Source organism: Bos mutus, chromosome 2 (assembly GCF_027580195.1).
Source record: "Bos mutus isolate GX-2022 chromosome 2, NWIPB_WYAK_1.1, whole genome shotgun sequence".
NCBI lineage: Eukaryota > Metazoa > Chordata > Mammalia > Artiodactyla > Bovidae > Bos > Bos mutus.
The window spans coordinates 15,778,977-15,797,987 of NC_091618.1; the positions used below are offsets into that span (position 1 = coordinate 15,778,977).

At 53.1% G+C, this 19,011-nt stretch overlaps 1 protein-coding gene and 1 long non-coding RNA gene across 2 annotated transcripts; both read right to left on the reverse strand.

Annotated features, from left to right (window-relative positions):
• Nucleotides 1-5,485: 5,485 nt before the first annotated feature.
• Nucleotides 5,486-9,932, reverse strand: LOC138989916 (uncharacterized). The gene is made up of 3 exons (XR_011466113.1): nt 9,292-9,932; nt 7,938-8,096; nt 5,486-7,248 (listed from the first exon to the last, which is right to left on the reverse strand). It is a non-coding gene; the product is annotated as an uncharacterized lncRNA (long non-coding RNA).
• A 4,164-nt stretch (nt 9,933-14,096) lies between these two features.
• Nucleotides 14,097-17,436, reverse strand: LOC102279825 (intestinal-type alkaline phosphatase). Its single transcript, XM_005911124.2, has 11 exons — nt 17,252-17,436; nt 17,057-17,173; nt 16,829-16,944; nt 16,463-16,637; nt 16,211-16,383; nt 15,835-15,960; nt 15,674-15,746; nt 15,445-15,579; nt 15,162-15,353; nt 14,830-14,946; nt 14,097-14,702 (listed from the first exon to the last, which is right to left on the reverse strand). Exons 1-11 carry the CDS (start codon nt 17,316-17,318, stop codon nt 14,407-14,409), a joined length of 1,587 nt encoding a protein of 528 aa, XP_005911186.1. The 5' UTR covers nt 17,319-17,436; the 3' UTR covers nt 14,097-14,406.
• Nucleotides 17,437-19,011: the final 1,575 nt, after the last annotated feature.

Consider the following 19,011-nt stretch of genomic DNA (forward strand, 5'->3'; position numbering starts at 1 on the left):
GCTGTGACAAACACATGGACGGCTTACCGGGGCTGTGCCAGGATGCAAGCTCAGCAGCACTCAGTCCTCAACACCCCACCCACCTGTGCTCTGGGCCTCTGGGTGCCGGAGGGGAAGGCGTCTCATCCCAGGGAGGAGGTGAGCAAGCCTAGAGGTGTCACAATCACCTGCTACAGCAGACGGCAGGGAAAGACCACAAGCAACCTACACACAAGGACACGCCCTCCTCACGCAGCAACGACGCCTTGTCTAGAATGGTCTTTACCAAAGTTTGATAATGTTACTTAATGAAAAAGGTATTTGTTTTTATTGTTTGATAAAAACAAATCGATAAGTTGTGTTGAACTCTTTGCAATCCCTTGGACTGCAGCGCACCAGGCTTCCCTGTCCTTCACTATCTCCTGGAGTATGCTCAAACTCATGTCCGTCGAGTCAGTGATGCCATCCAACCATCTCATCCTCTGTCATCCCCTCCTCCTCTTGCCTTCAACCTTTCCCAGCATCAGAGTCTTTTCCAGTGAGTCGGTTCTTTCCATCAGGTGGCCAACGTATTGGAGTTTCAGTTTCAGCATCAGTCCTTCCAATGAATATTCAGGATTGATTTCTTTTAGGATTGACTGGTTTGATCTCTTTGCTGTCCACGGGACTCTCAAGAGTCTTCTCCAGCACTGCGTTTGAAAACTTCAATACAAACATGTATGAAATGCTAGGGTCTTATTTTACGTGACTTTTTTTTTTTTTAATCATAGGACCCTTTGCCTTTACGCTGTTAACGTGCATCAGGAGTTGCTGAGAAGGAGCTACAGGGAGGCAGCATTCACTGTATCACATCTTTTTTAAAAAGGTTGTTATTTATTTATTTTTGGCTGCACTGGGTCCTCATGGCTGTGTGAGGGCTTGTCTCTAGTTGCAGCAAGCAGGGGCTACTCTCTAGTTGCGGTGTGCAGGCTTCTCATTGCAGTGGTTTCTCCTGTTGCAGAGCAGGGGCTTCAGAGTTCATGGGCTTCAGTAGTTGCAGCTCGTGGGCTCTAGAGCGCAGGCTTAGTAATTGTGGTGCACGGGTTTAGCTGCCCCGAGGCATGTGGGATCTTCCCGGACCAGGGATCAAACCTGTGTGCCGAGCGTCAGCAGGCGGATTCTTAACTTCTAGACCACAAGAGAAGTCCTGTATTACATGTGGGAAAGGCCACTGTGCCTGGCAGGGGTCAGACAGTGGCCAAATGAAAGTGCAAATATTAGTCGCTCAGTCATTCCAACTCTTTGTGACTCCGGGGACTCCGCCAGGCTCCTCTGTCTGTGGGATTCTCCAAGCAAGAATACTGGAATAGGTTGTCATTCACTTCTCCAGGGAATCTTCCCAACCCAGAGATTGAACCCAGGTCTCCTGCATTGCAGGCAGATTCTTTACCATCTGAGCCACCTATGAAGCTCTAGTGGCTAAATGAGGAATGGGCTAAAATGTCTTCTGCTTCAAAGAAAGGCTGTACATCTTTGTCCAGAAAGGAATTGGGTGTGTCCCTGGCCATAGAAGGCCTCTGGCTGGGTGGGTGGGAGTGCCCTATGGTGAGGAGTGTGTGCTTTTCACTTGACCCACTTCCTTCCTTGTTGCATGTGGACAGCCTGGGGCAAAGGGAGAAGGGGAGAGGTTAGTGGTACCAGCTCAGCAGCTTGCCTTGAGGGCTGACTCTGCCACTCACTAGCTGTGTGATTTTAGATAAATTTCTTAACCTCTCTGAATCTCAATTTATTTACCTGAAACAATGGACATGCAATAGACAAGAACCTGGTCCTTATGCATATTGAGGGTGACTGGCCTGGGCTTCCCAAGCCTAGGATGCAGGCTGAACACAGAAAGATCCCAAAGGCTTCCCACCCCAATGCCATCACCTGGGTCCAGGCCTTCATCTCTTAGCAACAAGCCTTCCTACTATTGGCCCCTCCCAGCTGTTTCTGTCATCACAGAGAGATGCTTTTCTTCTCAAAGGTTAATCTGATTATGCCTCTTTCCTGCCTGAAGCCCTTTAGTGGCAACCACTGTCCTCCGGACAGTTCCACCTTTTGGTAAAAGGAGGCTTTCTAGGCCACCCTTTGTTGGGTGTCAAGGTCACCTCTCCCCTCTCATTGTCCCCCACCCCTCACACTCCAGCTCATTCTCGGGCCTCTGTCTTGCTTCTGTCCCTTTGCACTGCTGTTCCCTGAGCCTGGAGTCTGAGACCTTTCTCCTCGAATCTCTTTTTCTCTGATGTCCCTTCCTCTGGGGAGGCAGCATGAGATGCCCACCTGGCGGCTGCGTGCTTCCGGGGCACCCAGACCTGTCCCGTCACAGCACTCAGCCCGCACCATCATCACCCTTTGATCACAGGCTGTGTCTCCCCTCTCCACCCGGTGCCGCCTACCCTGAGCCCAGTGTGAGTCCAGCACAGTGTAGATGCTCAATAAGCCTGTGCATGATGAAGGATTCCCAGGAAGGGGCACAGTCAGGAGTCGAGAGGGCCATGCCCCTGCCACAATGCCCCCTTTCTGTGTGGGCACACAGCCCTCATGCTTATACTTCTGATCCACTAACACCTGCTGCTAGAGATTGCTGAAAACAAAAAGCTCTGCCAAAGAAAAGAGCTCTATTGACATCACTCCCCTACAGCCCTCCCCTGCTGTTTCCCCATCTTCCAAGTCTACAGAGCACCAATCCCCACTTAGAGGAAGCTGGTCACCTTGCCATTTCAACCAACCAGAGTAAGGTGTTTCGCATCTACAGCCATTCATTTGTTCACTGCCTCACCCTCCAAAACTTCTTCGGAGCTTCCGCTGTGGGTCGGTGCAAGGAGAAAGGGAAGAGACATCCGTTAAGCACCTGTGACAGTGGACAGGCCACAGACCCCTCAAATCCTCCTGCAGCCTGGGAGGTGCTCTCACCCCTTTCTGATGCGTGGGGAAGCTTAAGGTGCAAAAAGGAAAGATGATCAGGCCCAGGTCCCTTGGCTCCATAACCAGCAGCTGGGATTCACCACCTGCTTGTTGGACCTCGAGTCTCCACTGCCTCTACCGTGTCCTGGGCACTGCTGCTGCCAGAAACCCCCAGCCTTGTGGAGGGGTGAGGGTGGAGATACACCCATAAATCTAAGATGAATCCCAAGCAATGGCCAAGAGGCGGGAAACACTTTACACAAACAGGATGAAAGAGTCAACTACAGAGGACAGCAAAGAAGGCATCAGGCGTGTCTGGAAAATAAGGGATGGAGGGAGAAGGGCTAAGAGGTGAGGGCAGAGCCTGGGGAGCCAGACTCCAGGATAGGGGCACACGGGGGAGCTGGGGGAGACGCTGGATGAGGACGGTCAGGAAGGAGCACACGTGGCCCTGGGGCGCAAGGAGCAGAGGCCCAGGGCAGTCAGGCGGAAGCGGAGGGGCTGAGGCTTGCAGGCAGCAGCAGAGACAGAGGAGGACAGGGCAGGTCTGCGTTCAGAGCTGCATGCAGGTGAAGCCCCGGGAGTGAGCTGGTCATGGGCATAGAGGGTGGAGGGGGCAGGGGCGCAGAGTGGGGCGAGGAGGTCCGAGGGGCGTGAGAGCAGGGAGCAAGGTGCAGGCGGGCAAGTGTCCGCTGTGCAGACCTTATGCCGGGGAGGAAGAGGCAAGAGAGAGCGAGCCCTGGACTTGGCAAGGAGCAGCCTGCGGCCATGGCTGTGAGGCTGGGGACATAGGCTCAGAAAACCAAAGACTGAAGGGCGAGGGAGGTCATGTGCGGACTCCTCTCAGCACATTTACTGGTCATTTCCATGATGTTTTGTCATGTGAATTATAGACTCTAAGAGGCTTATTAAGTTTTCTTCCAATGTCAATACTTTGATTTTTGGTTTATAATTTTTGAAATAAGGCTTTTTGGGACTCTTTGTTTTACATCTATAAAGTTTTATAAGGGGCTTCCCTGGTGGCTTAGTGGTAAAAGAATCCACCCGCCAAGCAGGAGACACAGGTTCGATCCCTGGGTTGGGAAGATCCCCTGGAGAAGGAAATAGCAACCCACTCCAGTGTTCTTGCCTAGGAAATCCCATGGACTGATTTCCTTTAGGATGGACTGGTTGGATCTCCTTGCCGTCCAAGGGACTCTCAAGAGTCTTCTCCAACACCGCAGTTCAAAAGCATCAATTCTTCGGCGCTCAGCTTTCTTTATAGCTCAGCTTATAAGCTATAAGCTGGAAAAACCATAGCCTTGACTAGATGGACCTTTGTAGGCAAAGTAATGTCTCTGCTTTTTAATATGCTATCTAGGTTGGTCATAATTTTTCTTCCAAGGAATAAACATCTTTTAATTTCATGGGTGCAGGCACCATTTGCAGTGATTTTAGAGCCCCCCAAAATAAAGTCAGCCACTATTTCCACTGTTTCCCCATCTATTTACCATGAAGTGATGGGACTGGATGCCATGATCTTAGTTTTCTGAATGTTGAGTTTTAAGCCAACTTTTTCACTCTCCTCTTAATAATAAATGTTATTACCCTAATAATATGGGCTTCCCAAGTAGCTCAGTTGATAAAGAATCTGCCTGCAATGCAGGAGACTCTGGTTCGATTCCTGGGTTGGGAAGATCTGCTGGAGAAGGGATAGGCTATCACTCCAGTATTCTGGCCTGGAGAATTCCATGCATTGTAAAGAGGTCACAAAAGAGTCGGACACAACTGATCGACTTTCACTTAACTTTCCCCCTAATAATGGTTTATTTACAAGAAAAACATGAAAATAAAGTGCAAATAAGCTTCATTTATATAATATTATCTAATACAAAACCCAAAACAAAAACCAAACAAACAAAAATACATTAGTTGGTAAGAGAGGCAAGAGTCAGCTTGAAGAGAAGTTGAGAAGAGCCTCTGTACTGTTTCTGATTGCTGTTTTAAGTTTCCAAAAGATCTGAGGATCAGAGGCAAACAAGTTAAAGGAAAAAGACCCGAGGGTGAGTAAAATTCCAAAGCAGTTGATGTTAAAATAGATTATCAGTCCTAATTACAAGGGTCTTTAAAAACAGCTTCTCTGGGCGGAGGATGAAGGAAGTCAGATCCCAAGTATGACAAGAATTCCACGTGGGGGAATTCTGATACTGACTTTGGAGTTGGGGTGGGGCCTCAACACAGGGGACACAGTGGCCTCTGGAAGTTGAGCGGCCCCTCGTTGATAACTAGCAAAGGAGGGGCACTTTGATTCTCCAGCTGAAGGAACAGAGTTCAGCCACAACCCCTGAGCTGGGAGAGGAGCCCGGGCCCCAGAGGAGACCCCTCGTTGATAACTAGCAAAGGAGGGGCACTTTGATTCTTCAGCGGAAGGAACAGAGTTCAGCCACAACCCCTGAGCTGGGAGGGAGAGGGCCGAGGCCCCTCGTTGATAACTAGCAAAGGAGGGGCACCTTCAGCGGAAGGAACAGAGTTCAGCCACAACCCCTGAGCTGGGAGACCTGGACCCCAGAGGAGACCCGGCCTTCTGGACCTCGCCCTGAGGCCCTGAGCAGAGAATCCAGCCATGCTGCGCCCGGACTTCTGACCTGCAGAAACGGGGACAATAAACTTGTGCTGTTTTACGTTGCTACGTTTGTGGTGATTTGTTATCTGGTAATAGAAAACCAAGAACCCACATTGGCAGTTCGGGCAGAAGGCCCTGGGACATCCCACTAGGAGGGAGCTTGGTGCCAGGCTGAGGGAGGCCCCAGGTGTGGCTGCTACTTGTGACCTGTGGGTGTGTGCCCACTGCTGGTACCTCTGTGGGGACACAGCACCTGCCTCGGGCTGTAAGGGGTGGAGGGGAGGCAGACCCTTGGCAGCCAGGGTTCCTGCTTGTGTGTCTGTCTGGGGCTGGGAGCCCTGGCATCCTGTTGTTGTTCAGTCGCTCAATCGTGTCCAACTCTTTGTGACCTCATGGACTGCAGCACACCAGGCTTCTCTGTCCTCCACTATCTCCTGGAGTTTACTCAAATTCATACGCATTGAGTTGGTGATGCCATCCAATCATCTCATCCTCTGTTGTCCCCTTCTCCTCCTACCTTCAATCTTTCCCAGGATCAGGGTCTTTTCCAATGAGTCAGTTCTTTCCATCAAGTGGCCAAAGAATTGGAGCTTTGACTTTAGCATCACTCCTTCCAATGAGTATGCAGGGTTGATTTCCTTTAAGATTGACTAGTTTGATCTCCTTACAGTCCAAGGGACTCTCAAGAGTAGAGAACACAGGAAATCAAACACAGGGTTTGATCCTTGGGTGAAGAAGATCCCCTGGAGAAGAAAATGGCAACCCACTCCAGGATTCTTGCCTGGGAAATTCCACGGACAGAGGAGCCTGGCATGCTACAGTCCATGGGGTCCCAAAGTGACTCTTTGGGAGTTAGCTACTGAACAACAAGAAAGAATGAGGAAGAGGAGAAAAGGTAAACATGAGCTGGGTTTGGAATGCAGGGCACCTCCTGAGCCAGAAGCTACAGGTGGGACCTGAAGCCAGAGGGCAGAGTTGCAAGGCTGGGCCACCACCTGGGCACAGCCCCCAGGGGATGGAGCAGAGCTGGAGCAGGGAGGGTGGGCAGGGTGGGCCGTGCTTAGGATAAGAGGAAGGACACCACATAAGGCCAGAATTTGGAGACCAAATGGGTGTGGACAAGATAACTAGTGTCCCACTGTACGGGATGGTGGGCCTAGGGGCTTTTATGTGGAAGACGTGTTTGCCTGTGGGTACAGGGCACTAATCACACAGCTTGTGGCGTCCCATTTTGCTGTTGTTGCTGTTGTTCAGTCCTCAGTCATATCTTGGACTCTTTGGGACTCCATGGACTGCAGCACACCAGGCTTCCCTGTCTTTCACCATCTCCCAGAGCTTGCTCAGACTCATGTCCATTGAGTCAGTGATGCCATCCAACCAGCTCATCCTCTGTCATCCCCTTCTCCTCCTGCCTTCAATCTTTCCCAGCATCAGGGTCTTTTTCAAGAGTCAGTTCTTTGCATCAGGTGGCAAAGTACTGGAGCTTCAGCTTCAGCATCAGTCCTTCCAATGAATATACAGGACTGATTTCCTTTAGGATGGACTGGTTGGATCTCCTTGCTGTCCAAGAGGCTTTCAAGAGTCTTCTCCAACACCACAGTTCAAAAGCATCAATTCTTTAGCAATCAGCCTTCCTTATGGTCCAACTCACACATCCATACATGACAGTTGGAAAAACCATAGCTTTGACTATATGGACCTTTGTTGGCAAAGTGATGTCTCTGCTTTTTAATATGCTGTCTCTATAAAACAAGAATGTATTTATATATCTTTCTAATCAGAGGTAGGGTCCCCCTACCTCTGCCCCTAGCGCTTCCCCCTTTCCCTCTCTAACCAGCACCCCTGCTGCCCACCCACCCCCCAAACTGGGCATCCAGCTGCCTCCTCTGGGCTTTGCTGTGTCCTGGCATCCTCTTGCTTCTCAGTCAGGGAGTCATTTTGATGAGAGGGGACACTGGACACTGGGAGGCTGAGTGAGAGAGCTGGAAGCCAGATACCCACTGCCCTCCACTCACCTCCACTCAGCTCTGCTTTCTGAGGAGGACAGAAGTGCCTGGGAGGCAGGGCTGGTCACTCTTTATTGGTGGGCGGTGCAGGGGGGTCTAGGACTGAAGGGTCCTGGGCCCAGCCCCCACTCAGCCCCCGTGGGCCCTGGTGGCTGTGCTCAGGCCTGGGGGAGCCTCTAGGCTGGGGGTGGGGGTGAGGTGCTGTACAGAGAGAAGAGATGGAGCCAGGAAGACAAGGCGGCTGGCAGGGCAGTTGGGAGGCAGATGAACGGATCAATGGCAGCTGAGCATGTGCATGAGGGCTGGCTGTGAGGGAGGTCCTAATGCTGACCTGGGAGGGAGGGGGGATGGAGGAGGAGCCGAGGGCCTGGGTCCCCCACCCCCCAGTGGCTGGAGTGGCAGAGTCCCTGGGGAAGCATGTTTACCTTTGTGCCTTTCTGTCGGAAGAGAGTCAGCTCCCTGAGACAATATCCATTTTTATATTTCTTGGAAATTTCACGGCATTCATTTCAGGGAAAATAAAAGCTGTCATTGCTGGAGAAATGATACCAATCAGGGCCTGAAAAGGCTGGGAAATTATCCTCCTGGAGACGAAATGTTGAGGGGAAAATGCAGATTAAAACCACAAAGAGACACTGCCCTTCTGTCCTCCATTATGGAATCACAACATTCTACACAACTCCACCTTCCCTAGGCAGAATTAATTTGTTGAAAGAAGAACTCACAGGTAAAAGGAAGACCCTGAGATGCCCAGAGATGGAGGCAGCGAATATCCAAAGTGGTAGAGCAGAGGTGGACACGTGGACAGACAAGGGTCTGGCAGAATGGAGACAGAGGTGGCCAGTAGTGAGGCTGATGAGTAGCCCCAAGGAGGGCACAGGGTGTTAGGTACTTTAGTCCCTGCCTCGCTGTGGTTTTTTATCAGATGGGGCTCCATAGCAGTCTTGGGCTGTCTCTGAGGTTATTTTTTTGGTTTTTGTTTCCTGGTTTTTTTTTGTAAATTCTTATGTATGTGTGTATGTGGCTGCATTGGGTCTCAGTTGTGGCACACGGGCTCCACAACGCCCAGGCTGAGCCACAAGGGCCTGGGGGTTTAGTTTCTTCGTGGCATGTGGAATGTTAATTCCTTGACCAGGGATTGAATCCTTGTCCCTTGCATTGTAAGGTGGATTCTTATCACTTGACCACCAGGGACGTCCCTCTCAGGTTGTTTAGGCCAGCCCTGCAAGCTGGAACCATCCAGCTGGCAATGGAGAGCGGGTGCTTTGTGGGGTGCCCTCCTAAGAAAGTTAGAAGCAGAGAGGATGGGTAGGGTAAGGCAGAGAAAGCAGGGGTTATAGAAACCATACCATTCCTCCAAGAAAACACAAGTTCCTGTATCCCTGTGGGTACAGTGGTGAGCAAACTGAACCTGAAGAAGGGAGTGGGTGGATCAATTCATAGTCCCCACCTTCCAGCCATCCCCCCCAACTCCTAAAGATGGGCTTTTTCATCAGCCTCTAGTCATTGTACACCCCCTGCACACCGTCCCCTTCCCATCAGGGGCTTCCAGAGCAGTTGGTACCAGGGTCAGCCAAGGGTGAGATGGCCCCTTCTTGTAGCAGTATCCGGGGCCCTTTCCCCACCACTGCCAACACTCCAGGTGCCCGCGGGTGGGTGGGGTGGGGGAGGGCTAATAGCAAGAGCAGGAGCTAAAGGGAAGGACCCAGAAAGCCCCTTTTTAAAGTCCACTCTGGTCCAGGCGGTGTGCCAGGAGGTATGGGCACTATTTCAGCTCACCCCCACAGCCTTTCTGCGAGTCCTCCCTGGACGGCGCTCCAGTCCTGTGGGCTGGACTGGCCCACTGGCTTCTTTATTTTCGGTTTGAGGCCCTGCTCAGCATCCTGAGTAGAGGCATAGGGTGGGTCTGCGGAGACTCCTAACCTAAGGTACCAGATGTCTCACTCCTTTCCAGACGCGGCCGAGTCTGGAGTCCTCGAGCCCAGAGCCGGTGCCAGACCCTGGGGAGCGTGTTCCGCATCCCCCCACCTCGAGTTGCCGCCGGGATGCAGGCAGGAAGGAGGCGGTGCGGGGGCGGCGGAGGACGGTGGGCGTCCCTCGTCGCCGCCGCACTCCGCCCGGGCTCCGGCTCTGGCTCCGGCTCGGGCTCCGTCTGCGCTGTTTCCGCGCCGCCCGAGCGCGCACCTGCCGGGTAAGTGGCACTCGAACCCGCCGCCGCCGCGGCCACCGTCAGCCACCCCCGCCGCCGCGCCGAGCCTCCAGGCTTTGTCTGCGTCCTCGCGGCTCCGGCTCCGGCGGCGGCGGCGACTCGCAGGCTCGGGGCTCGGGCTCCGCGGGCTGCCCGGCGCGACGCGGGAGGCTGCGCACCAAGGGCTCGGGGCGCACCGGGCCAGCTCGCTCTGTGCCGGGGATGAAACTTCGTCCGGGTTCCGGGGAGAACCTGTTGAAGCCGGGAGGGGCCGAGGCAGGGCGGGGGTGGGGCGAGGACGCGGGACGGAACCGGTTCCGGGTCCTCCAGGGCCGTCGGGGCTTTCTCCCTGATCCAGGGCGGGACGGCGCGCCGGCGCGGGGGCTTGGCAAAGGGACTGGTGAGGGTTCTGGCCATTGAATAGAGAGGATAGGGCCGGGGATGGCTCTGCGGACATCCGCGAGGACAAAGTTTGGTTCTCGAGGCGCCTTCTTGAGCGTCTGGTTCCAGTGCGGAAAGCTGAAGTCGGCTTCAGGGCCCGCATAGACGCCGCACTGACCACACCTCCTTTTCCCGGCCTCCGCTTCCCCCCTCCCCCCATCTGGCCTTGGCTGTAGCAGGTCGGGGGCAAGCAATGAAGAGAAGAGAAACAGCCTTTCATTGACGGCCTACTATGTACCAAGCCCGGTGCCCGGCGCTTTATTACAGGGGTCTTCCCCAGCCTGCGGCGGGCACGTGTGTGCGGGGACAGGGGACGGTAATGGACGGACAGTGCCTACAGTGGTTGGTGGCCGCTCGGAGCCTTCTCCCTCCCTCCAACCCCGAGTGGCGCAGGGAGGCCAGGCCCCAGACCCACTCGCTGTTGGGGACTCCGGGTGGCCTCCAGCCTTTGGACCTAGGCCTGTGCCCTTCCTCTGGTGTTTGTGAGCCCCTCCCAACCCCAGTACCTCTCTGAGCTTGCTGCTTGGGGGAAGTTTGCTCTACACAATTTGAGGTATTCTCAATAACAGCAAGAAACTCTCCTGTTTAGAAAGACATTCAAAAACTAAGCTATCCCAACATGAAGACAGACACAGAGAGTTCTTTCCCAGTGATGTTTAAAGTGATGTGCTGTTCCACTAGTATTTTTGATATTTTCCTAAGCAATGATGAATATTTGGAAGGCTCTTTTAAAGTTTCTTACATAATAGCATAAGACAAAAAGCACCTAACACCAGGCAAACATTTATTCTTTCTGCTGCAGTAAAAATGGCAGAAACAGTGAACAGAAAATGGTCTTTGGAAAAACCAGAAGGCGTTTCTTCATCAATGATTACTGTTGGACGATGTAGAAAAAACAGTGCTGTAGATTGAAAAAAAAAAAAAGTGTCACAGCAAATTACCCAGTGTGGGAGGAATAGTTGGCTGAAAGCACAGATGTTTCTACACATCTCAGCTTAAGGTATTTGCTGGATTCTGTTCCAATAATGAAATACGCAGACCAGATTTTTCTTTTCCTTTTTTCTGTGAGTGAGCCACTAGAGGTAAGATATAGCAGGGAATATATGTTTTCAACAGTTCATGGTTTGTTTAACAAAAACAGTGTCATTTGGGGAGAACTCTGTAAGTGCGCCCACTGATGGAATGGCTACTCCACAGGCTGTGATGTTAAAGGATTCTGGATGATAAAAAGCTGCAGAGGCAGCAGAACCTGCACAGCTCACTCATTGGTCCATCCATGGCCAACCATTGCAGGGAAGATCCAGAAACCTTGAGAGCACATAAACTGCTGTGAGAGCCATCAGTGGTGAAAGTGAAAGTTGCTCAGTCATGCCCGATTCTTTGTGGCCCCATATGGGCTATACAATCCATGGAATTCTCCAGGCCAGAATACTGGAGTGCGTAGCCTTTCCCTTCTTCAAGGGAGCTTCCCAACCCAGGGATCGAACCCACGTCTGCTGCATCACAGGCAGATCTTTACCAGCTGAGCTACCAGGGAAGCCCAAGAATACTGGAGTGGGTAGCGTATTCCTGCTTTAGTGGATCTTCCCGACCCAGGAATGGAACCAAGGTCTCCTGCATTGCAGGCCTATTCCTTACTAACTGAGCTATGAGGGAAGCAATTGATGGTGTTAACTTTCTAAAACCAAAATTGTCTGAGTCTAGGAGAAGCTTTATGATAGATACTTGGTAATGATAATGGGGGTGACCATGAGAATGTTCCAGATCAGCCCCACATTATGAGCCATGTTATTGGCAAGGTACTGAAGGGGGCTGGCATGAGTCCTCCTGCCCTCTTTCTTCCTGACTCCTTTCCTTTCTTAAAGACCCATGTGCTGAGAGTTCTTGAGGTGACAAGCACTGTCCATCTTGAGCACCCAATAAAATTTGGAAAAGCATACTTCCCCGGCATCTGCCTCTTCAAGGTCAAGACTTTTAACAAACTGATGCTTGAGAACGTGTCCATGATCTTGTGGTCAACACGGTGTTTGGCTAATAAAATCCCTCATGCCTACATATTTAGAAAAAACTTGGAAACAAAACTTTTTAACATTTAGGTATAATTTATATACCACAAAATTCACCCTTTTCAAGTGTACAGTTCAGTGGTTGTTGGGATATTCAAAGCTGTGCAGAGATCACCATGAATTCCAGAATAATTTGCTTTTAAAACCTGTGGCTTGAAAATGCAGAGTTCCCTTGGGTTTTGAACACATTTATGAAACATAAATGTGTTCATAACTTCCCTGGTGGCTCAGAGGTTAAAGCGTCTGTCTGCAACGTGGGAGACCTGGGTTCGATTCCTGGGTTGGGAAGATCCCCTGGAGAAGGAAATGGCAACCCACTCCAGTATTCTTGCCTGGAGAATCCCATAGACGGAGGAGCCTGGTAGGCTACAGTCCATGGGGCCACAAAGAGTCAGACATGACTGAGTGACTAAACAACAACCCAGAGTTTCAGTAAATAGCCCTGAGAGCCTGGCCTTCAAATCGATGTTTTACACTGCTAAATCAAAAGTTTAGTAAATAAGGACGCATACTCAGTTATATTAACATTTCTAGTGAAGGCAAAAGGCTTTCTTGCAACTTTGGAAATGTACAAAGAAATTTGTAAAATTTCTGTGTAAAATTTATTGGAAAATATGGCTGCTTTCACCCTTTTAAATTCTTTGAAATACTTAGGATGAGTTACATACGCAATCAGTGTAGTTTTTTTGGAGTGGTTGCTCTGGAATGTTTTTAGAGCTCAGAAATATTAGGGACTTCCCTTGTGGTTCAGTGGCTAAGGATCCGACTGCCAATGCAGGGGACAGGGATTGAATCTATGGTCTGGGAAGATCCCACATGCTGTGGGACAACTGAGCCCACAAACTGCAGTTACTGAAGCCCACACACCATAGAGCCTGTGCTCTGCAACAAGAGAAGCCACCACGACAAGCCCTCACACCTCAGCTAGACAGTAGCCCCCACTCACCACTAGGGAGAGGCCACTAGCAGCAAAGACCCAACACAGCCAGAAGAAAGGAAGAAATGTGAAACTTTCACTTTCACTTGTACTTCCTCTCTGGTTCCCCAGCTCCCACCTCTGCCCCATGCCCACCCCATCCATTAGCTCTCAAACAAAAACACAGCTTCCCTGTCCTTCACTACCTCCCCAAGCTTGCTTAGACTAATGTCCAGTGACTTGATGATTCCATCCAACCATCTCATCCTCTGTCACTCCCTTCTCAGTAGCCAGCATGATATTTTCTAGAATCTTCCAGTCCTGTTATGTCCATGTTATGTTCACAGCCTTCCATTCCTCTCCCACATTCTGGATGAAGTTTCTGCTCCTCCCCCATCCTCCCATTCCCTCAGCTTTGACCTTCTTTACCTGCTCTGCTCCTCCCAACTGGTCCCCATGCTGGCCCCCTTGGGGCCCCTGCACCGCTGTCCTGCATTGCTCCCACCCTCACCGCCTTTGGTCTTTGCTCAGTGTCAGCCTCTCATCAGCCCCTCGCTGACTTCCTGATGTGAATCACCACCTTCCTCACACAGACACACACTCTGTGCCCCACCTGCTAAGGGCTTTTCTTCCCACAAGTATCACTGCTGCATCACACTTGGAACAGTTTATTTGAGGGCTGCTTCCTCCCTCCCAGGAGGGCGGGGCCTCTGTCCCCACCCCCAGCTCTCCCGCTGCTCCTGGGATCTCCCAGGGGCACCGGGGCCACCCTCACAGCAGCTGAGACCTGGGACAAGTCTCCTCTCCTCTGTGTCGCTGTCTCTCTGTAAAGATACCGCTGGGTTCCTAGAAGGGGCTGCTGAAGACTGTGTTGAGGGCCGCCTGGCACTCCTGGCCCCAGATGTCTCTTTGGCCAGCGAGGTGCCCACAGAGTGGGTTCCAGGAGGACGGAAGCCACAACTCCGCGGAAGCCACGCCTCCTGGAAGCCCCCAGTGGGGGTCTCGTAGGCTCTGGTCCGCTGTGGGGAACTGGTCCGCTGTGGGGAACACCTCTGGTGCCAGCCTGGTCCTCAGGCAGGGCTATTCGGTGGGGAGAAGAGACTGGGTGGTCTGAGGCCCTGCCTGCAATATCCTCGAATATGGGGCAGCTCCTCAAAATAGCTGAGGCCACTGAGGTCTGGGGCACTGAGGACTGCTCTCACAGGAAAGTCAGGACCTCAACCTCCAGGGTGTTTTGGGTCCATCAAGGTTGGGGGCGGGGAGGAGGCCCGGGTGGGTGGGCCTCAGTGCAGGGTGGGCACCAGCAGCAGCAGCAGGGCCCCGGCCAGCAGTGCCAGTGAGGATGGGCAGGCAGCCTGGTGGGCGGTGTCCGAGGGACCACTATGGGGGTGAGGGTGGCAGTCGGTGGTGTAGGGCTCCACGCAGGCAGCAAAGGCCATGACATGCGCCACGAAGGTCTGCTCCTGCACGCCGTGCACCAGGTGTGCCCACGGGCCTCGTGCAAACACTGCCACGTCCTCACCGGCGTGGGTCTCGCTGTCTAGGGGCACTGCAGCTTGCTGCTGGTACTCGGGGTCCACTGAGAGGAGAGAGGTGGTTCAGGGAAGGAAGGGAGGCGACCTCTACTTCCCAGGAGTTCTGGAGTAGGGTCTTCCCCTCCTCGCATCCCTCCGCCTTGCTCCCCAGGGCCCACCCACTGCACTCACTGCTCTCCTTTTCATTCACATCAGGTCGTGGGCCCACGTCCAACCGGTACCCCGGACCATTGCCATATAGGAGGGAGGTGTAGGACTTGCCATCTTTGGCCTTGCCATCGGCCAGCCCTGCAAGGGAGAGGGGACCCTGTTATCACACTGACCCCAGCTTTCGGGGCACCTCCTGTGTGCTGAGCGAGGCACCTCTTGTGTGTTCACTGGTTTAATCCTTACCAGAGTGAAGTGGGGCAGTTACTATTATTACTCCAATTGGCAGAACTGGTTCAGAACACTTTGTGCCAGGTAACTTAAGAGCAAGGACCTGCCACTCTCTGTGGGATTACCGAAAATGGAGGTCCCACGAAGTGGGTAGCCACCAAAAGTGAAGACATGAGAGTGGTCGGCGGTGACAAGAGTCAGTGTGTCTGCTTCACTGGTGAGCTGGCTAGCCTTGGCAATGGCATTGTCGAACATGATTGTCTCATTCAGCGCCCAATAAGCTGTGTTTGCATGATGTCCATGGTCAATGCGGCCTCCTGCAAGAAAGTCATGTGGAAGGTGAGTGATGCCAGACCCACCCTGAGTGCAGCCCCTTCCCCCTCTGATCCACAAGGAGCTGCCACTCACCCTCCACGAAGAGGAAGAAGCCCCGAGGGTTTCTGCTCAACACTCTCAGGGCTGCCTCCGTCATCTCCTCCAGGGATGGGTCCGTGGTGTGGTCTCTGAAGATTTCATAGGCCATTTCTCCTGGCTGAAAGAGGCCTATTGGAAATGGGACCAATGGTGACCCTCAAGCTGGGGATGGGGGGCCCATGGCACCCATCCTGGGCAGGTGTGGGTGGGGTGGGGTCGTTACCCATGAGGTGTGTTACACTGGAGTCATCGGCCGCCTTAAGGAGCTCCGTGCGGTTCCACACATATTGGGCTCCCTGGGAGGGCAGAACCAGGCCTCAGTCCATTAGCCCGACACCCCAGGCCCAGCCCCGCTGTACCCCCGCACCCATGAGCCCCCATCACCTGGTACTTGGCCTGCCACTCCTGCACCAGGTTCCGCTTGTCCTTCCGGACTCCATTGTCATCTGGGTATTCAGGGTCTGGGGTCCCCGCAGGAAACATGTACTTTCGGCCTCCACCCAGGATCACCTGGGACCAGAGATTAGGGCAGATGGGTTCAGGGCCTGGCTGGCCCTTTACTCACCCCCCCTCACACAGTCCCTGCCTCCCCAATCAGGTCTGTGGGATGGTTTGTCCCCACCAGTTAACTTCTACAGGGTGACCCCCACCCCCACCAACAGAGACCCTGCGAGACCCCAGGACTGGGTTGCCTGGAACTGTATTGAGAGTGTATCCCACCCCCTCTGCCCAGCCTCGCCCTGTGCCCATCATGTCGCACATCAATGTCCATGTTGTAGACAAGCTGAGTGGCAATGTCCAGGCAGCCATACGTCTGTGCATCGGGAGGCAGGTCAGCGTCAGAGAACCAGTCTCGATTCACAGTGTGCGCGTAGGCCCCGGCTGGGGATGCATCCTGCACCCTGGTGGTGGTCACCACTCCCACTGACTTCCCTGAGGGTGGCAGAGGTCACGGTGGGCCACCAAGGTCTCTGAGCCTGTCCCTGCCCAAGAAACTGACCCCCAAGCCCACCTGCTTTCTTGGCCCGGTTTATCACAGACGTGACCTCATTCCCACGTGTCGTGTTGCACTGGTCGAAGCGGGCGGCTGCACTTACACCAATGGTCCTCATGTTGGTCTTGACCCCACACAGGTAGGCGGTGGTCGTGCCTGCACTGTCGGGCACATCTCTGTCCACGTTGTATGTCTGGGGGCAGAGACGCCTTTAGCTCTGCTGGGGTAGACACCCAGCTCCTGAGCCAGGCCCTGGGCCCATCCTTACAGCCCCCAGCCCCTATCTCAGCCCCCAGCCCTCCTGGGGCTTTCCCTCCTACCCTGCTCCCTAGGCCCACACCCACCCCTCTGGTGTAGACCACCCTGAGGCCACTTGGCCCTTACTTTGGACAGAGCCAGGTATGGGAACTGGTCCATGGCCAGGGGTGTCTCAGGTCCCGGCTTGCCAGCCATCTGCCCCTTTAGGATCCGAGCAGCTGTCACCGTGGAAACCCCCATCCCTGAAGGTACACAGTGTCAGGTCTGAGTCCCTGGGGCCAGCCTGGGTCAGCCGGCAGCCCAGGATTCCAGGGTTGTGGGGAGACAGGGTGTGGACCGACCTAGCGCACTCACCATCGCCCAAGAAGAGGATGACATTCTTGGCGGCTGTCTGGATGGGCTGCAGTTTCTTAGCCACGTCAAGAGCCTGGGCTGCCTGGCGGTTCCAGAAGGCGGGGTCTTCTTCCTCAACTGCTCAAGGGGAGAGTGGAGGTCAGGTCAGCCTGGAGCCACCCACTCTGAGTAGGGCGCCAGGAGTCACCTGATTACCTGGGACAAGGCCGAGGGAGAGCTGTAGCTGCAGGCCCAGCAGCAGCAGCACGCAGGCCCCCTGCATGGCTGTATGATGGTGGAGGGTCAGGATGGGACCTGGGGATGCCGGGTCTCAGGCAAGGCTGGGACACCAGGTTACAAGCTGCAGCACTGGCTGCCCGGACTTAAATCCCTGCTATAAAAGTCTCCGTGTACCTCCCAGTGCCCCAGGTAACCACACCCTGTCCCTTACCTGCCATATGACTTTGAGACCTGTTGCCAGAGGGACGTGGTGGGTGTGGCTGAGCCAGCAGGAGTCCTGAGGATTCCTCATAGGATGGTCCCCAGCTGTCTCTTCAAGATGGGGTGGGGATTAGGGTGCAGATGACTTAGGCCTGAGGAACACTTTCAAGGTCTTGACTGAGGCTCCTCCCGTCCCTCTGCTCACCAAGTCCTGTGGGAGAACCATCTCTCCTTCCTTCTCATGTATATTTTCTGAGCCTCAGCATTGGTTCTGGGTGCTGAGGGAGGTGTACTTGGAAGCACAGAGCCTGGGCTTGGGGCCCTAGGTTTGGTTTCCTGAGGCGGAGAGACACTCTACTTCTCAGCAGGCTTGATCTGGACCAGTGGGGTGGGCACTGGGCTAGATGGGGCCCCTCTGCCATGGAGAAGGATGGGGCTGGAGGTGACAGCAGAGCGGGGGCCTTGTCTTTGTCTTAATTACTGAAGGCCAGACCGGGTGAGCACTGATGTTTGTGTGTAGTCAGTCAGTTCAGCTGCTCAGTTGTGTCCGACTCTTTGCCACCCCATGGACTGCAGCATGCTGGCCATCACAGACTCCCTGAGTTTGCCCAAACTCATGTCCATCAAGTCAGCGATGCCATCCAACCATCTCGTCCTCTGTCATCCCCTTCTCCTGCCTTCAATCTTTCCCAGCATCAGGGTCTTTTTCAATGAGTCAGTTCTTCACATCAGGTGGCAAAGTACTGGAGTTTTGGCTTCAGCATCAGTCCTTCCAATGAATATACAGGACTGATTTCCTTTAGGATTGACTGGTTTGATCTCCTTGCGGTCCAAGGGACTCTCAAGAGTCTTCTCCAATACCAAAGCTCAAAAGGATCATTTCTTCGGTACTCAGCTTTCTTTATGGTCCAACTCTCACATCCATACATGACTACTGGAAAAACCATAGCTTTGACTGGACAGACCTTTGTCAGTAAAGTAATACCTCTGCCTTTAATATGCTGTCTAGGTTAGTCATAGCTTTTCTTCCAAGGAGCAAGCGTCTTTTAATTTCATGACTGCAGTCACCATCTGAAGTTATCTTGGAGCCCAAGAAAATAAAGTCTGTCACTATTTCCATTGTTTCCCCATCTATTTGCCTTGAAGTAATGGGACAAGAAGGAAATGGCAACCCACTCCTATATTCTTGCCTGGAAAATCCCATGAATGGAGGAGCCTGGCAGGCTACAGTCCATGGGGTCACAAAGAGTCAGACACGACTGAGCAACTTCACTTCACAATGGGACCAGATGCCATGATCTTTGTTTTTTGAATGTTGAGTTTTAAGCCAGCTTTTTCACTCTCCTCTTTCACTTTCATCAAGAGGCTCTTTAGTTCCTCTTTGCTTTCTGCCTTAAGGGTGGTATAATCTGCATATCTGAGGTTGCTGATATTTCTCCCTGTTAGTGTGTTCAGATCAGATCAGATTAGATCCGTTGCTCAGTCGTGTCAGACTCGTTGCAACCCCATGAATCACAGCACGCCAGGCCTCCCTA